The following is a 19,301-nucleotide window of genomic DNA, read 5'->3' on the forward strand; positions in this document are numbered from 1 at the left end:
CCGTGTCATTGTATCCTCCATTAATTTAATTTAATTTTTATCGTATTTATATTCCGCCCTCCTCGCAAGCAGGCTCAGGGCGGATAACAGCATTACTACTTCAATTAGGCTTGTACTGGCCTCTCAGTCAGCCCTTCATCCAGAGATGGACCATTTTGAGACCTATTTAACTTTTTTGCAGCAAGTACTTGCAAACCATTCTGAGTCCAGGAGTGTAAAGTTGTAGAATATATCCATATTGTCGTTTCCTGTACCGAGGCCTGGAATTCCTCCTTTTTTTGCCACCTTCGTATATCTAGTGAAAAAAGTCCTGCAGGCCTTTTAATTACTGTGAAAAGATAAATTAGTACTTTAGATCCATAGTTAAGTGTTTGCAAGGGGGGGGGTTGTATGGTGACAATTCACAGCTTGCGTTTGAGATTTTCAGACACTTTGCTAATATGAAGATAGAGCCAGTGTGGTGTAGGGGTTAGAGGACTGGGAAATATTGGTTCAGATCTCGCTTTTCACATGTAAGTCGCAGATTGACCTTGGGGCAGTCCTTGTTTTTCAGCCTGACAGTGTAGCCAGCCAAGCAGCAGAGATAAGCTGGTGCTACTGGGGGCAGTGAGCAGATGTGCCGGAAAGCCTCTGGTATTTTTCTGAGTTAGGGCAGGGCTTCACTGCCTGCGGTGAGTTGCCTTGTGCCAAGCCCCCCTTCCCCCTGGGCTCTCCATGGATTGCAGAGAACGGTGTGTGGGTAGAAGAGAGAGGTCCTTCCTTGCTTTGTGCTGGCCTTGCATACAGCAGAACCAGTTTATTTTATTACTGAATGATTTTATTTCCTGGAACTTCAGGATTGCGGTCTGTGTTGTAGCAGCTTCTGCTCTGTAGCCTTGTCAGATATCAAGCCTCTTTTCTTTTTAAAATGTTACTTTTTTAATTTTCAGGAACAAACTACAGCTGTAATCCAAGGTGTGACAACGGTAGTTACTGTCTCCATACCTACAGTAGATGAAAATACAAACTGCCAAGATCTCCTAGAATGTGCCTTGATATTAAATGGTATGTTTCTTGTATGCAGCACGCTAAAGCTAAAATTAAATGTGAATTTTCACATTTAAATGTGAAATGTTTTCCACATGAGCAGGTAAAAATTAAAATATCAAAAAGGCCAGATGTCAGCAGACATAACTTTGGTCTGCTGGCTTTTAATTTTATGCAAACTACATGATGTTTATAGTGTCTAATCTGCTATTTCTTGACATGTAATTCTGCCATGGTGTTTGAAAATCAGATTATTTTACATTACTGCTTATTTAATAGCAGATTTCTCAAAGCAGCAAACTAATAATTTAAAATGGTAGCCTTCCACCTTTCTAGACCTGGGACCCCCCTTCAGTCCATAGTGTGGGACCAGCTAAGCTGTAAGCACTTGGCATCATATGACAGAAGACCCACAGTTTGTCTCACGGTGTCAAGGCCAGGACAGTGGGCAACAGAGCAGGAATGCCAGATTGGCAACAAAGGCCAGGCACCAGGAAGTACAACATAATGAACCAATGTGGCTTAGTGGTTAGAGTGTCAGGCTAGGAGCTGAGGGATTTGAATTAAAGTCCCACTCTGACATGGAAGGTTGCTAGGTGGCCTTGGTCTAGTTGCTCACTCTGTCTGGCCTACCTCACAGTGTTGTTGTGAGGATGAAGTAGAAGATGGGGAGAACTGTACACCACCTGAGGTCTTTGGAGGAAGAGGGGTAAAAATGTGCCAAATAAACAAATAAGAATTGTGCCATTCTTGTTCTCTGCATGTGCATGTTAGCAGCAAAAAAAATTTTTTTTTTGCTCTTGAAGTAATTTTTTTGTACTAAAATGTTTTGGAGTACCTTCAATGGGAAACTTTTAAGTACCATTTTTAGATTTCACCTCTCCTTTTTGTTTTTCTTATGTTGTTTGCTTAACCCTTATGACTTTGATACTGAAACTGTTTATAATGAACACAGCTTTGAAAGGTTTCAAGAGACACATTAAACTTGGGAAATACCTTGTTGTCAAAGAAATGTATTTACTCTTGCAGTTTTGTTCAATTTGTTATAGAGATTCTTTATGCATTACCTGGCTCTGAAAAATCTCTGGCTGGGGCCATCCGGCACCTTTGTGAAAGGTGGTGGCAGAAGGGCCTCGAAGGGAAAGAACGGTTTGGGAAAACTGCTTTCCTCATGGTTCTGAGAAAAAACTTTGAGAGGAAAACCATTGTGGTACGTTACCTTTTTATAAAGTTGTATGTAAACTTAAAAATAATTATTTTTAATCTAATTAACACTGTGTGAGCCAGTCATTGTTGTCATAACCAGGCAGTTGGCTTCAAGAGCTTTTGATTTTTCTGAGGATGGAGACTGGAGTAACATTGGGGGTTCTAACAATCTGTATGCAAGCTGTTGAATTGGAAGAAATGTGTTGCATAGTGTTCCAGCACAGTCCTGTGAGGCTTGCAGGCTTAGCTGTTTAGGACCTCACTGAGATGCTTTCCAATAAGAACATGACAAAAATCATGCTGGATCAGACCAAATTGAACCCCACATTCTGTTCACACAGCGGCCAACCAGCTGCCTCTAGGAAACCCACAAACAGGAAGACTGCTACAGCATCCTCCTGCCTGTGTTCCCCAGCAACTGATAGAAAGAGGCATACAGCCTCTGGTATGGAGGGAGTAGATGTGTTCATCATGAGCTGTAGCTGTCAGGTCTAGTGTTTTGCATCTTGTTGGAAAAAAACAGCAAGGTACAGGAATTATTTAAAAGTCAAACTCTGTGAACATTTCACTTGCTCTCAACAGAGGTCTTTATTCATCTGTTAGCCAGACACATTTATATCTCCGGCTAAGATGTTTATAGAGTTAGTATGCCTCTAAACATTGACCGCTCACCACCACTCCAGAATAATAGTACATATCAAAGTACTCTCCATTTACAAGTATATGGGTTTATATACTTTAGGAACAAAGTGTACCTTCATTAGTCTGACTGACCATCTGCTTCTGCTTCCTTGACTCTCATCTCTTCATCCCCTTGTCCTCCTTTGTAATCCCCATGGAAGTATAATTGACTGTTACTCCCTCAGGATGCAGATATAATCCATCTGTGGCAAATACACCGGGCTTTATTATGTTTTGATTACGACTCTGAAGAGAGTAATGAAGTGAAGGATTTGTTACTTCGGTGCTTTATGAGTGTCAGCCATATTAAAAAAGAAGAGGTAAGCATACTTTGTCTAAATATTCTTTGTCATGGTTAACCAAACATGTCAGAAGTGGAGAGTGGGAGCAGAGTTGAGATTTCTCACAATTGGTGTATCTTGTTGGGAATATGAGGGTGGCAAGACCTCCCAGCGGTGCCATGAATATGGGTTTGATTCTGGGAGTTCCCTCATTCTCTTGCTGGCTGACTCAAATCCAGCTGTTCTACTGCACACCAACACGGCTGCCTACCTAAAACTGCCCTTCTCTAATCCTATCACAGTTTTTCGTAGCCCCTTTTTCCTGAACCATTATTTTTGTGGTTGATGTGGACTTTTGGCTTTCTGACTCCCGTCCTGTTCTGCTTTCGATAAAACAGAGCCAAACATCTACGCACCTTCGCCTTCTTTGCAGAAGGAAGGCGATCAGGGAGTTCAGACGTGGCCTTCAGCACTGGGATGTGTAATGTGGGAAGAAGGCATCTGAAATTACTCTGGATTTTGCTCTGTATCCTCAACATGTCTCCTCTCCCCTGGGGGTTATTCAACCCAGGTGCTTATCAAATAAGTTGTGGAAGACTGAGTTGTGTCTGGGAAACTCTTCCTTCCAACACATTTCCCTTTTTAGAGGTGCTTTTGGTATAGGATGTAGGGAACCAATAGTTTTCAGCACATTTAAGAATTGGATGCTTTTTTCTGAACCTAAAGTTTAGAGATTGTAGTACCAAAAAATGATCTAAGACAGCACCTACATCTGTATATTTCTTACAACTTTGTGTAAAATTGGTACTTACATTAATTATCAATTTGATAGTGTGTATTCACATGTTTGGAGATGGGGCCATCTCTTGACTCAACACTCACTCAGTGCCTAAATATGATGAACATATGTGGGGAAAGAGGCTAAGGAAGGCCATTTGCTGGTACACATATTTCTTTTATTGGGCTACTTTGCCAAATGATGACAGTACTCTGTCGGAAAGAAAAGGGATATCAGTCGGACCGTGTTTCTCTCCCACACACCCAAGCTGCAATGCTAAGAACAGATCCTAACAGATCCTGCCAGACCAACCTGGTTTCCTTCTTTGATCGAGTGACCAGCTTACTGGATCGGGGGAACTCTGTTGACGTGATTTATCTGGATTTCAGTAAAGCTTTTGATAAGGTCCCCCATGACATTCTGATGGGCAAACTGGAAGACTGTGGAGTAGACTATAGGGCAGTTCGGTGGATAGGGAACTGGTTGGAGGACCGCACTCAAAGAGTGGTGGTCAACGGTGTTTCATCAGATTGGAGGGAGGTGTCCAGTGGGGTGCCGCAGGGCTCGGTTTTGGGCCCGGTACTTTTCAATATTTTTATCAATGATCTGGATGAAGGAGTGGAAGGGCTGCTCATTAAATTTGCTGATGATACCAAATTGGGAGGGGTAGCAAACACCCAAGAAGATAGAATTAAAATTCAACAAGACCTGAATACTCTGGAGAAGTGGGCAGCTGTGAATAGGATGCAATTCAACAAAGACAAGTGCACAGTATTAGATCTGGGCCACAAAAATGAGAAGCACAAATACTGGATGGGGGATACACTTCTGGGCAGTAGTATATGTGAAAGGGATCTTGGGGTAAGAGTGGACTGTAAACTGAATATGAGCAGTCAGTGTGATGCGGTGGCAAAAAAGGCTAATTCAATCCTGGGTTGTATCAAAGGGGCCATAGCATCAAAATCGCAGGAGGTCATAGCCCCTCTCTATACTGCCTTGGTCAGGCCACACCTGGAGTATTGTGTGCAGTTCTGGAGGCCTCACTTCAAACAGGATGTGGACAAAATCGAGAGGGTGCAGAGGAGAGCGACGAGGATGATCAGGGGTCTGGAGACTGAGCCCTACGAGGAAAGGCTGAGGGCCTTGGGAATGTTTAGTTTGGAGAAGAGGAGGTTGAGGGGGGACATGATTGCTCTCTTTAAATATTTGAAAGGCTGTCATTTGGAGGAGGGCAAAGAGCTGTTCCAGTTGGCAGCAGAGGGTAGGATGCGAAGCAATGGGCTAAAACTACATGCACAAAGGTACCGACTGGATATTAGGAAAAACTTTTTCACCGTCAGAGTAGTTCAAAAGTGGAATCAGCTGCCTAGGGAGGTGGTGAGCTCCCCCTCACTGGCAGTTTTCAAGAAGAGGCTGGATGAATACTAGTCAGAGATGCTTTAGGCTGATCCTGCACTGGGCAGGGGGTTGGACTAGATGGTCTGTATGGCCCCTTCCAACTCTATGATTCTATGACTTACTGGGAAGCAAGCGCCGCTGTGCTCAACAGGAGTTTGTTTACGCAAGCATGCATAGGACAGGGCTGTCAAGGACAGTAGCAATTAGTCATTATCTGCGCAACTGGTAACATGTTGTAGTGTATTCAAACCTTGGTCTCTATGCACTTGAGAAATATTAATGTGATGTTTATGTCTGCTATATTATAATTCTCTGGAGCCCAGTTTGGATTTCTTGCTGCTCCTTCAGTATATAAGAATATTTCTAATAAAGTAAGAAAACTTTAAAGGATTGTTTTCTCGCCATGACATATAAAGTGTTTGCATGTGAAAATGTTTCAAGTAGTAATGCATGTTTTCTAGCAAAATTTAACGACAATATTTGATTTATATACCACCCTTTAAGACAACTTAACGCCCACTCAGAGTGGTTTACAGTGTGTTATAATTATTACCTTCACAAGAATCACCCTGTGAGGTGGGTGGAACAGAGAATTAGGAGGGAAAAGAAAGTGTTTGAGTGGTACATTTAAACAAGTTTACAGCTTTATGTGGAAATTATTATTATTGAATATATTTCATCATAGCTTAATTAAAAGGAAGAATGGTGTTTACAACAATTCACAGAAAGTATTTCTTTGCAACCTTTGATAGTATGTAAATTTAGTTAATAAAGCTTCATTCTAATATTTTATAGAAAGAAGTTCTGTTTTTTTTCCCACTGTGCCACAATAACTATCTCAATAGTTGCAAACAGTGTTGAGACTAACAGTGAAATCCTAAGCAGAGTTACTGGAGCAATTCTGCTTGGGATTTCACTGTAACTTGATGTCTGAAGAAGGTACTAGTCCTATTACATATCATAACCTAATATAATTATCTTTGGATCCGGTTCCTGAATAACATATTATTAATAAACTGAATCACATTTTGTGGTAAAATTGGTTAAGCCAAAAGAGTAATCATACCCGGGGGTCGGGGGGGGGGTCAGGTGCTTCCTAAAGCAAGGCTTTTCACACCCAAAATGAAGTGTGAAGAACGATTTTTTCAATCTTGCCAATGGAAAAAGTGGGAAATCTGAGCACTGCAAAACAATTTATACTGTAAACATATACAGCACTTTCAATATTTTTTGTTTAAATATAAATAATTTTAGCAACAACTAATATTCGTTTAATGAGAATACATTATTAAAGAACGAAGTGTTTTCAGTGTTGATGTTTAGCTTATTCAGACATTCTGGCAATCTTGCCTCTTCTGTCTCTATATGAGAGTTTCTGTCTAAATAATACACAGAATTGGTTCTCTACTGTCAACTTTTATTTTTTCTTATTTCTCAGGTGGCAAAAAAGATGCATGTGCTGTAGTAGCATAGGGTGCAGCAGTTAGCAACTCCTTCTCTTGGGTGTACTTGCAGTTTTTCTTACAGAAAATGAAGATATACCTTTACATTCCATAAGTATGCCGAATAGTACTATTTTATATGCTTGCTCTTAAATGATTTATTTTATGTGGCTAAATCAGTAAAAGAAGTTTAGGTTTGATAGGAAAGTAACGGTTGTACGTATTTCACTTTTGTACCAAAACTAAAACTATTCTGTGACTTCAGTATTTCTGGAAATCCTGCATCGCTAATTATAACACACTGCGATTTAAGCAGACCATATGGCTTCTTGTGAAGGAACATTGTTGTCTTTTACAGGGGAGAAGATTCCTGAGTTTTCTCTTCACGTGGAATGTAAATTTCATTAAAATGATACATGGGACTGTTAAAAATCAATTGCAGTGTTTTCCGCGGTACGTTTTATTGTATGTGATTGCTGTTGTATGTGTGCTGGTCTTGTATGTGTGCTAACCCTACTCATATGTATAATTCCCCCAGTGTTTGGATTTCTGAGTGATACAACTGTTTGCTGAATGTGTGCCTGTTCCATGAACATATCTTTTCCATCCATTAGGGGTGTTCTCCGCTTGTATTTCTTTATTAAAACACTTTTATCCTGCCTTTCTCACTGTAGGCAGTGACTCAAGGTGGCTTATAAAGTCAGCTAAAGCTAGAAACTAGATATCAAAATTAAATTTAAAATATCAACAACAGCCCCTCATATCCATAAATAAAACCCACCCCCTAATCTAATGCCCATCAAAGGTCAGTCTGAAAGGAAGAGCTTTTCACTGCCTGCAAATACAGGACAAAGTAGGGGCCCTCCTTGCTTTTTCAGGCAAACTATTCCAGAGCCTCTGCTGTAAAAGAGAGCGGGGTGGTGGCCAGATGCATAGATTTAAAAGAGGAGCTTCAAGAATAGGAGACACCGAGGTGCTGTACAAGTTCGTGTTGGAAGAGGCAATCCTTCAGGTATTCAGGTTTCGGGTATAGGACCTTTAAAGTTTTATATGAACCTTTAGTCAATACCAGCAGCTTCAACTGAACTCAGAAGCAAATGAATAGCCAATGAAGCTATTTCTGGATGGTAATACGCTCCCTCTTTTGGGCTCTCATCAGCAGACAAGCAGCCGTATTGTTTACCAGCTGAAGCCCCAGCATGAGAAACAACAGTGTCTTCTCAGCTTTCCAGTCAGGATTTCCAGTATAAAAGCATTGCCTCTGCTGAGTGAAAGGACAGCAGAATGGCAGGCGAAATTCTGTATAAATCCAAAGTGGTGCCTGGAGAGAAAAATTTGACTTTCACATGCATGCTGCATAGAGCCTATCTTGGCTGTGTGACTACCCAGGAGAGAGACCTTGGGATGAGAGAGAGAGTGGTGAACATCTGCTCATCGGATGTAAGTTCACAGCAGATAAAAATGGAATTTAGTGCTGCAAGATGTGACGGTGGCCACTAGTTTAGATGGCTTTAAAAAACAGACATGCTTTAGTCTACTTGGTCAGTTTATCAGTGCCGGTTAGCCACAGTCACTGAACAGAGCATTGGCGTACCTTTGGATAACAAATGCTGTGGTTTAAACCATATTGACTGCACAGTCAAGGTTCCATGACGCAGTGACAGCATTTGCCTTGTACTCAAAATGTCCAAACTTCAGTCCCCACCATTTTCATTTAAAAGGATCAGGGAGTAGCGATGTTGAAAGCGCTCAGCCTGAGACCCTGGAGAACTGCTGCCCCTCAGAGTAGACAACACTGATCCTTGGAAACCAAGGATCTGACTCGGTAGCTTGCAGCTTCATGGCTTCTTTTGAAAGGCAAACTGCCGAAATTGATTTGTCTCTCTGTGTGGTGTGTGTGTGTGTGTGTGTTTATTCAGAGGAGAAGACTGCAAAATGCCTGGAAGCCTTTTAAAATGATAAAGAAATGTGTATAAGTTCATTGTTCTGAATCTTTTTCCAAATTTAATTGTCTTTTAATCGCTAACACAGGTCCCTGATGACAAACATTGCAGAAATTTATTTCAGAGCCTGGAAAAAAGCTTCAGGGGAGATATTAAAGGTATAGTGTTTTAAACTTGCAACACTTTATTTCAAGATAGATCTTTTAGGCTGTTGTTTCTACTTTCAGTTGTGCATAGGAGAGGCAATCCAGCTGTGTCCATGCCATGGTTAGGTAGCTGGATGCTGCTTTATTGATGCAAAAAGCGCCTCTACTAGATGCTTAAATACAAACAGCAGTTTTGCATCTTGGCACTGATACATGCATATAAAGCTAGTAGCCTATTGTGGAGCAACAGCTTTCAGGGAAACTGTCACTCATTGCCTTCATCAAGTTATTGACAATCTAGAACTGATCTAGACTTTTTTTCTTCTGCTCCAGTATAAAGTACAGATTAAAGTTACATTGAGCTGCATCTCCAAGTAGCAGGGCAGAGAAGTAAAAGGCTGCCATGCCTGTCTTTGGTTTAGGGTTCTATCTTCATCGCTCATTTCTGCTCTTGTCACTTCTTTCCAGTTTGTCTTAATTTTCTGGGACGTCACTGACTTCACGGTTTGGTTAGCAGGAGCCGCATGTATGTTTTTAGGGGCACAGATATGCAGAAACTTGGCTCAGCTATTGCAGTGGGGTTAAGATACTGTTCCTGTATCATCTCATCTCAGCCTTAGCATCACAGCCTTGAATTAAATCCTTGTTTATTTAGATTTCCTATCTTGCCCTTTTCCCTGAACTCAGGAAAGGGAACTACATTTTAAATCTTTATCCTCAGTAGTACAAAGATAAAGAGGAGCCATTTGTTTCCAGTCTCAAAATACCAACACTGAACAGTCTCTTGTTGCTTTTAATTACCCAGTTTTTTGCTTCCTGAAGGCACAATATGGGCTAGCTCTCTATTTATAGAGAAATATAATAGGAGATAGCCAAGAGAAGGAAAGCTGGTACCAAAAGAATGAAAATAAAAGTTGAATCTGTTTTTGAATGCTTGGTGTTTAGGATGTAGTTCTGTTTGCTTCACAGTTGAGCTACAGTTTATGAGGCTTGTCATTACGTTCAAGACATCATAGTCAGTTAATTATAAGCATTTTAAATTTGCATAATTATGTATCTGAATAAAGCAGTAATTCTGATGGGGGGAAGTTGGTAGTTGCTGCTGCACATGCATGTGTAAGGAAAGCTTGCCTTTCTGCAACAACCGTGCATGGCAGCCGTATATGATAGACAAATGTTTCTATTTCAGTGTATTCAGCGTCTTGTTTTGTTTCAGGTGATCGAGCATAATTGTATTCAGGATTTCATGCATCATGCAATTCATCTTCCCAGAAATTCCCCGCTGCATCCTAAAACGAGAGAGGTATGTTGGCCATCTATAGCAGAGGTTTTCAACTTTCCTGTTTTCAGGGGCTCTTTCTACAAGGTTTTGTTTGTAGAGAGATTCCTGCACATGGAACTTTTGAATGATGCAGAGGATTCTTGGGGCATGTACGTGTTTCACATACTTAGCTGGGGTTCCCTGTGCCCCTTTGAATGCTTCCTGTGCCCCCTCATAGCTATGCAGACAGGGCAGCACTGTTGGTTATAGGCAAGATGTCTTCCAGAGATCCAGAACAATTTGCTCACTGGAACAATTTGAAAACCAATGATAGAAAAAAGATGGAATGTTGTATCGAGAGTGTACATTTTCTTGTATTCATACTTGCTCTGATACCTGTTCCACTGCTGAAGCCACTATAGTGCTGTGAACGGAATGTCAAACTTGAGACCGAACCTCTGCTTAGCAGCGAAGCTCACCGGATGCCCTTGGGTTAGGCTGAGAGTCAACGACTGGCCCATCTCACAGTGTTGCAGGGAGGATTAGATGGGATCATCTGAGTGCCTTGGTTAATGGTAAATAGAAACTGTAAAGTTTGAATAGACAGACAAATTTAAATCTCCACTGTTTTGAAAATACAAAATAATGAAGGCTTAAATGCTATGGCTGGGCCTAAGGAGTTACTTTCAGTGCATCAGATGTCATGCTCACTAGGATTTTTGATGTTTTTCCATTTGAAGCAAAGATACCTTGATTTCAAAAATGATTTATCATTGACGTAGGAAACAGCTGCTATTTGAGGTATATAAAGCTCTTAGTTATACGAAACTAGCGTGCGTTGGTGTTTGGCTCTCAAGTAGTTGATTAAGATGAGATACTGTGTGTGTGAGCGAATGAATGACGTGGTATTAACTGCATGCTCTCCTTCCTTGGTCTCTGCAGTCACACATGGGTTTTGTTCTGATGCCAAAGCAGCTCCAATCTGTTCTAGAACTCTAGCCAGAAGGCAGTTGGCCACATAGCAGCTTTGCAGGATTCCTGAAGGGACACACCTTTGTTAGGCAGATACCAAAGCAAAAGTGTTTGAGTGGGCTCTGAGCTTGGGGCAGAGTCTCCTTCAGTGGCACAAAGAGATAACGGATGTCACACACTTAGGTGGACAGTGGGATGAAGCCTAGTACTGAAGAAGCTTTTCTGAAAGTGTTTAGTTTTATGGATATATCAAGAGAGTGTTCCCTCTCTACCCAGGGGATACAGTAAAGTACTTATTTTTTGGCTTGGGGGAAAAAAGACTGGGTGACTTCTTGTAAATAGGCAGTAGAAGGAAATGCTGTGTATTGGATGTGGAATTTATAACCACATTCATGCTGAACTGAGGATGAGAGAAGTAGATTTACCATAAGGCACGGACAATTTCTCTTGTTAAAGAGGCTGTGAGGTTGGATCCTGCAATTTTTTTTACGCATTTACATATGATTGCCCTTAATACAGCCTCTCAATGCGGGGGAGATTTGAGCACCAAGTCTTTGGCTGGAACTGTAAAATACTTTGCAGTATGGAGCCTGTATATGTAACTATACAGATGGCCAGAGAACATTAATTGCAGGTAGTCAATCTGTTTTTGTAGGTACATTCCATATACTTTATAAGCATAAATGTGATTCTGTCACTTTTACACTAAGCGTAGGAATTCTCGGTTTGTAAAAAATTAATAAATGGATGAAATAAGGTTGTTTGTTTGCACACATGCATTTTTGTCTTTTAATAGCTTTTGGAAGGACCTCTTGTATCATTTGCATTGACTTTTGTCTTGGCAGTTGCTGAGCTATTTCCACAAACAAAATAAATGCCGCCAGGGAGTAGAGGAGGTACTTTATAAACTCTATCAGCCGATTCTTTGGAGAGCTCTGAAGGTAATTCACCTGATTTGGGTTTTCTTTTAAACACCAGGGATTATTTTCAAAAGTTTTACTAATTTGGGTACTAGCAAACAAGAATCTTGTGGCATCTTTGAAGACCAACATGTTTTAAAAACAGTGGTCACCAATCTTGCTGAGCCTGTATCTGCTATTTTGAGAGCTGGTAGTGGGTGCTATGCCAAGTGGGACAATCACAAAACCCAGGTGAGGTCTCAGAACCAAGCATCTTCATGCGACGGATGCAGCTTATTCTGGATAGGTGCTGTCTGCAGACACAGCGGTGATGTCTTCTGGGCTCTTCTGAAGCAGTTCCTGCACTGAGGTGGTAGAGGAGATGGAATTCCCTTTATACCTTATCGCTTCTTCCCATAATTAGCAAGACCAAAGGAAGTTATGTGAAATATGTATTTAATTTGCCTGATTATAATGCAGCTGCCCTGTCGTTACCTGAGGTGAGTCGCTTTGATCGTATACCGCTCTTGATCCGGCTGTACTAGCTTCTCCCTCATTTTGGATCTAGTTCAAAGAGGTGTTTTTGATCTCTCATAGCCTAAATAATCTGGGGCGAGGTTTCCTGAAGGAACAGCATTTTCCAATGTGAACCTACCCACATATTGAAGTCATTTAGTGGGGTCCTGCATTTGTTACCACTGTCAGTGCTGCATCTGTCAGGGTTTTTTTCCCCCGGTGGCATTGAAATGAGAGAGTACCTTTTCTAGGAGAAAAAAATATTAAAAGGTGGCAAATTACACGTTCCCCTTCCGACTTTGGCTGTTTACCAAGTTTTGATTCTTTCTTAAAGGGTACTTTAAGAGAGCTTCTGTATTGTAGTGGTAGGAGGAATTAGCTATTTCCAAACACTTGTTCCAGCTTATTGCACAGATCACTGCTATACCAAAAGCATGCTAATTTAAAATAATCGAGTTCGTTTATTTATCTGGTCTTCCTCAGCAGCAGCAGGCAGTTTAACAGGAAGCGGAATCGAACGCTGCCAGGCTTGACACTGAAGTATTACTTTCATAATCGCCCTGCAGCAGAGAATAGATCAGGCTCAGTTGCTACGTCGACTTCTCTTAAGGGCTCTGGGTTTCTTGAAAGTTATATCTTCACCACTGGAGAAGGATTATGGACAGTTTAGTATTTACACTTTAAAATGTTATATGGCTTTTATAATCCACACCTTCAGTTAAAAACATGCATTATAAAAATATATGTACCAATAAAATAAATGAAAATTAGCATTAAAAACTTTTGAACAGCAGCAGAATACAATTCACTCTTAAAAGCAGCCACAAATGTTGTACTGGGCCGAGCAAGGCCTCTAAAGTAGTTACTGTATTGACTGTAATGCACTATACTGTGTTGAGCTTGAGGTTCAGTCAAGGCTCCCAAAGCCTGCATTCTCATTGGTCCATAATCCCTGCAATATCACTGGTTACTTTCTCAAGACAGCAACCAATCGGTCCTCTATAATAAAGACCAATCAGTGGCCTGTTTACTTCAAACATTGTATATAGTTTATGCAAATGATGGTATTCTAAAGTATGTATTCTCATTGGCTATCAGTTATTCTGGGGGTGGAGCTGCTGTATATATAGAGGGCTTCTGTTCAGTCTGTCAGTGTCTGTTGTGTTCCTGCTAAATAAAGAGCTGTTGAATTACCTCATGTCAACCCACTATTTAACACAAATAAAAACAGTATTTTAAATAATAAAAACTAGAGTGCGGACAATTAAAGCAGAAAACTATGAATGAAAGAGAGAGAGAGGAAAAATATAATAAAAAGACCGCAGGAAATCTAAGAAAGCAAAGTTTTCTCCATTTGGCACCTAAAGCTTGGTATCAAGGTAACCATTGCATGGAGGAGATTCTCGTCACCCTTGCATGAGAGGTCCTGCTGATCACCGCTCATCTTTGCCTCCAAAGCTGGGAGCAGGGTCTTGGGGAAAGCTTAATTGATTGTAGCACATCAGTATGATTAGTGATGTGCAAAGAAACATTCTTTTATAATGGTCAACAAATATAACTATTTCTCCTCCCATATCTCCCTTTCTGTAACAGGCCAGAAACTCAGAAGTCCGCTCAAATGCAGCGTTGCTATTTGTTGATGCATTTCCTATTCTGGATCCACATTTCAGCAAAGAAGAAACTGATAGTGAAATTCAAAGGCAATTTGATCAACTCTTTGTAAGTTCTTTGTGTCTGGTCAACCTACCATCCCTCTCCATCAAGCTGGTCATTTAAGATTAGCAAAATCTGCTCAGAAGTAAGAAAACTTGAGATGTTTAAGCACATTCCTTTTTGAAAACTTGCCTCATTAGACTCTTCACTATTTGTACTTATAAAACAACGGAGAAATGAAAACTGCGATGAATACATATCAGATCAAATGATACTATAGAGCTAACTGCAGAATAGTGGCACAATATTCGTCCACAGTTGATGTCTGCTAATGTAAAGGCCATTAGTGGAAGTGTTTCTTTTTAAAGTTGCAGTAAGCTCTTGCACAGAAAATCTTATTGTCTCCTATGATTTATTTCTAGTCGCACAGAGGCATAATGCTGTCAGTACACAAAGGGGGTGGCGTCCAGCTCATCAGTCAACTACACTATTTACTCATTTGCACAACTAAGGATTTTTCTTGGAAAAAAAAGAGGGGGTCATCTTAAGCTTGCATATAAGTTACAGTTATATCCAATTTTAAAAAGAGTTTTGTGTATAATGGGAGGAGGGGTCTTACTTTTAGGGTTATCTCCCTTTGGAGTAAATATGGGTATTACACAAAGTCACACTGGGCTAAGGGGAATGGACTGTGAATGAAAGAATGTTGTTAGTGTCACTTCAACATGCTGCAGTAAACTAGTTAAATTAGCATCTATAACATTTGTTGTATTGTCGAAGGCTTTCACGGCTGGAGAACGATGGTTGTTGTGGGTTTTCTGGGCTGTATTGCCGTGGTCTTGGCATAACATTTGTCTTTTTATAACATTTGTCTTTTTATTAATATGTTATGGTTTCTTAATTTATCTCAGTAATGAAGTTAATGCATTTTCCAAATGAGACATGGTAAGCATTCAAACTGCACAAGAATCAGTCTGTGCCTAACTGCCGCATGTGCAATGGCCCTTGAGGAAACAAGGCTCCACTTAGGGATGAACACGACTGATGTTTCATTGGATGCATGCTGCTGCATATTGATAAAGTCTCCTCCTTGATATTACAATGTAACTTTATAGCACAGCACATGAATTAAGACAATAAACAGCTGCAGTGGTGATGAAATCCTAGATAAATGCTGAAGCTCATATTCTAGGCCTGGAGGAATCAGTTAATGTAGGAATCCTGGCCCCAGCCTTCATGCACCAGGACCCAGATAGGCTTCATTGCCTTCCCTTGGCATCAGACAGAGAAGAGTGGGGGGTTGGATACCACCCTAGTCCCTCTCTCTATTCCCTCTGAACTGGGAGCCAAATCTCATCCATCCCCCTTGGTTTGCTTTCTCAAGCCTTTTGAAGGCTCTAGCCAGGCCTGGGGCATGCCCAATGGCCTACCCAGAAGCCTCAGGTGGGTGTGGCCTAGCCTGGGAGGGACCAATAGCGCCTCCTGTGCATCTTCTGCCTTGTTACTCCCCTTCCCCGCCCCCAGGGTAGAGTTTCTCAAAAGCTGGCTGTCAAAGGGCCATCTGTCAGCAGATGCTTGACTCTTAAAGGGCTAGTGGCCATTGATCAACTGACTGGTGTGCAGCTCTTTATAAGGTGCCTCACTCAACTCACTGAGCCTGGTGGTTGCTGTGCTTGAATATTAATATGAGGCATACAAGGCACAGTGGAGTGCACCTGGGCAGTTCCCATTCATTTTAGTTGACGTGAAAATGCAATCTTATGCAGAGTTATTCTAGTCTAATTGCACTGATTTCAATGATACTGCATAAAGTCTATGTAAGACTGCATTATTAAACTGCCAGTTTGGTACTAATGAAATAAGTATAGAAGATTGTACTAGCTAAGTTTTTGTTGTGATGACATGCAAGGATAGTGTTTGCTGCAATATGTAAGAAAATGGTATGTTCTTGGTTATTCTTTCTGCCTGTAGACTCTCTTGGAAGATCCTCAGCCTCTGGTCCGCTCTACAGGGGTGCTTGGTGTTAGTAAAATAGCATTCAAATACTGGGAGCTGATTCCTGCGTCTGTGCTTGCTGACCTTTTACAAAAGCTTATTGAAGATCTTGCTTTTGATACAAGTTCGGCTGATGTCCGCTGCTCTGTTTTTAAAGTAAGATTCATTTAGACTGTCTGCTGTGTTTAATTCCTCATCGATTTCTGGGCTTATTAATTACATTCCGTGTAAAATCATTCGTGAAACAGAATGACTGCTGTTTATGAATGTGACAGGCAAATAGGGACCCAGAGTGGTGCACTCCTTTTGCCCACCGCAACACACACACATTGTTTTGCATGAAGGAGGTTCTAGGTCTAATCCTGACATCACCAGTTCAGGGATCCTGCATAGCAGGTACAGGAAAAGACCTTTGTGCCTGAGAGCTACTCCTTGTCAGAACAGATAATATTGAGGTCAATGGACCAATGACTCTACATAAGGCAGTGCCACTCATTCTCTGTGGCTTTGGGCTGGGCTGATGGAAGCCAGTTGCAGCAGGCTTCCGTTTGCTTCAAGGATGAAGGCCAACTGATGGGGCAGTTGGCCAAGTCTGCTGTGTAAATATTCATGCTTTCCTTAGTCAGTCCACTAGTATGTCCTGCAGTCCTTTACTTTTTGTTGCCTTTCTGTAGCCACCACCTTCTATTTTTTCAGATGGCCCCTGTGTATCTTAAGTGGGGGAGGAAGATGGAGTTTGCAGTAGGATTGTCAACTGCCCTGTAGAAAAATGTCCTGTTCCCTTAACAGAGGCATAACATGTGGACAGATTTTATGCTCGCAGGTATATAATGTCATCTGATAAAAAATATGCTGATGACACCCAGCTCTGTATCCTGCTGGATAAGCAACCAGAGGCTGAGATCTGGATCTTTGCCCAGTGCCTGGATGCTGTGGTTAGATGGTTGAGGGATGGTTGGCTGAAGTTCAATTCATCAAAAAAGGAAGTCATGAGGCTGGCTTGGTCTGCCATGATAGTGGACCCTGCTCTTCAATCACTTGATGGGGTCCAGCTTACAGCAGTGGATTCTGTCAGGAATTTGGGAGTGTGGCTGGAGTCCATGTTATTCGTGGACAACCAAGTGTCCATAGTGGCAAGGTGGGCATTTTTCCATCTTTGCCAGTTATCCCTGTATATGTCTTGGTCTGACCTTGCCACAGTGATTCATGTTACGTTCACCTCTCGTTTAGACTACTGTGACTCACTATATGTGGGGCTATGCTTGAAAGTGCTTCGGAAACTTCAGTTGGTACAGAATGCAGCTGCCTGGCTTCTGAACGATATACCATGGTCAGCTCATGCCACTTTGATTTTGAAGCAGCTGTACTGACTTCCAGTTGGTTTCTGAATTGAATTCAAGGTGTTGGTTTTAACCTTTAAAGCCCTTAACAGTATGGGACCCTCATACCTACAGGACTGCCTCTCCCAGTGTAGCCCCCTACATGCCATGCGATCTGCAACTCGGGGCCTGTTGGTGGTTCCTAGCCCTAGGGTCATTTGACTCTCTTTGACCAGAGGGAGGGCTTTTACAGTTGCCGCTTCCTCCCTCTGGAATGCATTAACAGACTTGCTCCTTCCAGGAATTGATGAAATTCCAGAGGGCTTGCAAAGCACAGATGTTTAATCTGACATTTGGATGCTGATATTCATATTTTCATTGGCTTGACGGCACATTACTGCACATTACGGACGATCAGCATGAAGATGACATAATGATGGTGCGGTTCTTTGATTTATGGGTTTGATTTATGGGTTTAAATGTATTTGCTATTTTAATATATTGTTTATTATATTTTAGACTATTGATTTTAAAGTATTGGTTATTAAACCGCCTCAAGTTCTAAACACAATGGAGAGGTGGTATAGAAGTCAAGTAAATAAATAAATCTCATTAAGCCTTTATTAAAGGGCAGGACATTTTTTCTACAGGCCATGGGCAACACACATTTTCAGGTCTATGGTAGATGGTCTGCAAAGATCATGCAAATGCAGTTATGCTGTTTTCATATGTGAGCTAGTGATCACTTTGTGATTATTTCTGGATGAAATGAAGAAACTAATGGTAAAGTTATGTCCAGAAAAGAAATGTTGTTTAATCGAATTATATACCTAAACTGAAATGAAAACATCAATGAGTGTATCAAGCCATTTTAAAAACTTTTATTCTATGCCTTAATATATAATTTTTTTCTTGCCTCTGTTCCATTTCAGCAGTACTTTTTCATAAAAGGAATATTAAATGGGGAATTTTCTATGCCAGTTTGCATTAAGCTCCACGTTTTAGTAAAATGTGTTGCTTTGCTTTCCCCCATCATTCTCGAAGCCAGAACCCCAAGCTGCTTAATGCTTTTGCTTAGCAATTAGAATCTTTTCAGTTTTGTATTCCCTGTTTTCTGATGATAACCTTTTAAATGGTGGTTTCTCTTCTCTATTGTAGTGCTTGCCTATAATTTTGGACAACGTCCTAAGCCACCCGTTATTGGAACAGCTTCTGCCAGCCCTGAAATACAATCTCCATGACAATTCTGAGAAAGTTAGAGTGGCTTTTGTTGATATGTTGCTGAAAATTAAGTCTGTCAGGGCTGCTAAGGTAGGATAAATTAGGTTTGCTAGGCTGCATAGAACAAGGCAATTTATTTTGCAAGATGTGCATTCATTAATACTGCAACAATCCTAAAAGGAAAGGAGGTGCAAGGAACGCATTAACGTTTTACTCCAACCTATTTAACTTTTTGTTGCATCTTAAATTAATCATTGCCTAGAAAATGGAAACATCTTTTTCTAAGGATTTCCAATAATTATCTTGATTGTAGGTCCAGCCTTCAAATTAAGTAACAACTGAGAAGGTGGTATTCACTGATCTCTGGACTGTTTTTAAAAATCATATGGCCTCATTCTGAATTGAGTCATGAATGGCGGTGGTTTTTGTAGCCGCAAAAAAGAAACTGCCTCTCAGTTGAAAAGACCCTGGCCATGTGTGACTGGGGATCAGGAATGTGGCTGAATTGGTTAGGATGGCTATGGAGGCAGGAGGAGCGGCAGCCTTCTGGCAAACATCAGGGGG

General features: G+C 41.0%; 1 protein-coding gene across 1 annotated transcript in view; it reads left to right on the forward strand.

Annotated features, from left to right (window-relative positions):
• NCAPG2 (non-SMC condensin II complex subunit G2) overlaps positions 1-19,301 on the forward strand; it is a 55,861-nt gene that overhangs the window by 10,063 nt on the left and 26,497 nt on the right. Inside the window, exons 4-13 of the mRNA XM_054991557.1 lie at positions 930-1,044; positions 2,076-2,236; positions 3,099-3,233; positions 7,171-7,265; positions 8,844-8,913; positions 10,118-10,204; positions 11,980-12,075; positions 14,143-14,268; positions 16,174-16,353; positions 18,675-18,827. Of these exons, the coding sequence (XP_054847532.1) occupies positions 930-1,044; positions 2,076-2,236; positions 3,099-3,233; positions 7,171-7,265; positions 8,844-8,913; positions 10,118-10,204; positions 11,980-12,075; positions 14,143-14,268; positions 16,174-16,353; positions 18,675-18,827 (1,218 nt within the window). The remainder of the gene's footprint in view (positions 1-929; positions 1,045-2,075; positions 2,237-3,098; positions 3,234-7,170; positions 7,266-8,843; positions 8,914-10,117; positions 10,205-11,979; positions 12,076-14,142; positions 14,269-16,173; positions 16,354-18,674; positions 18,828-19,301) is intronic.

The sequence above is a fragment of the Eublepharis macularius genome, chromosome 11 (assembly GCF_028583425.1).
Source record: "Eublepharis macularius isolate TG4126 chromosome 11, MPM_Emac_v1.0, whole genome shotgun sequence".
NCBI lineage: Eukaryota > Metazoa > Chordata > Lepidosauria > Squamata > Eublepharidae > Eublepharis > Eublepharis macularius.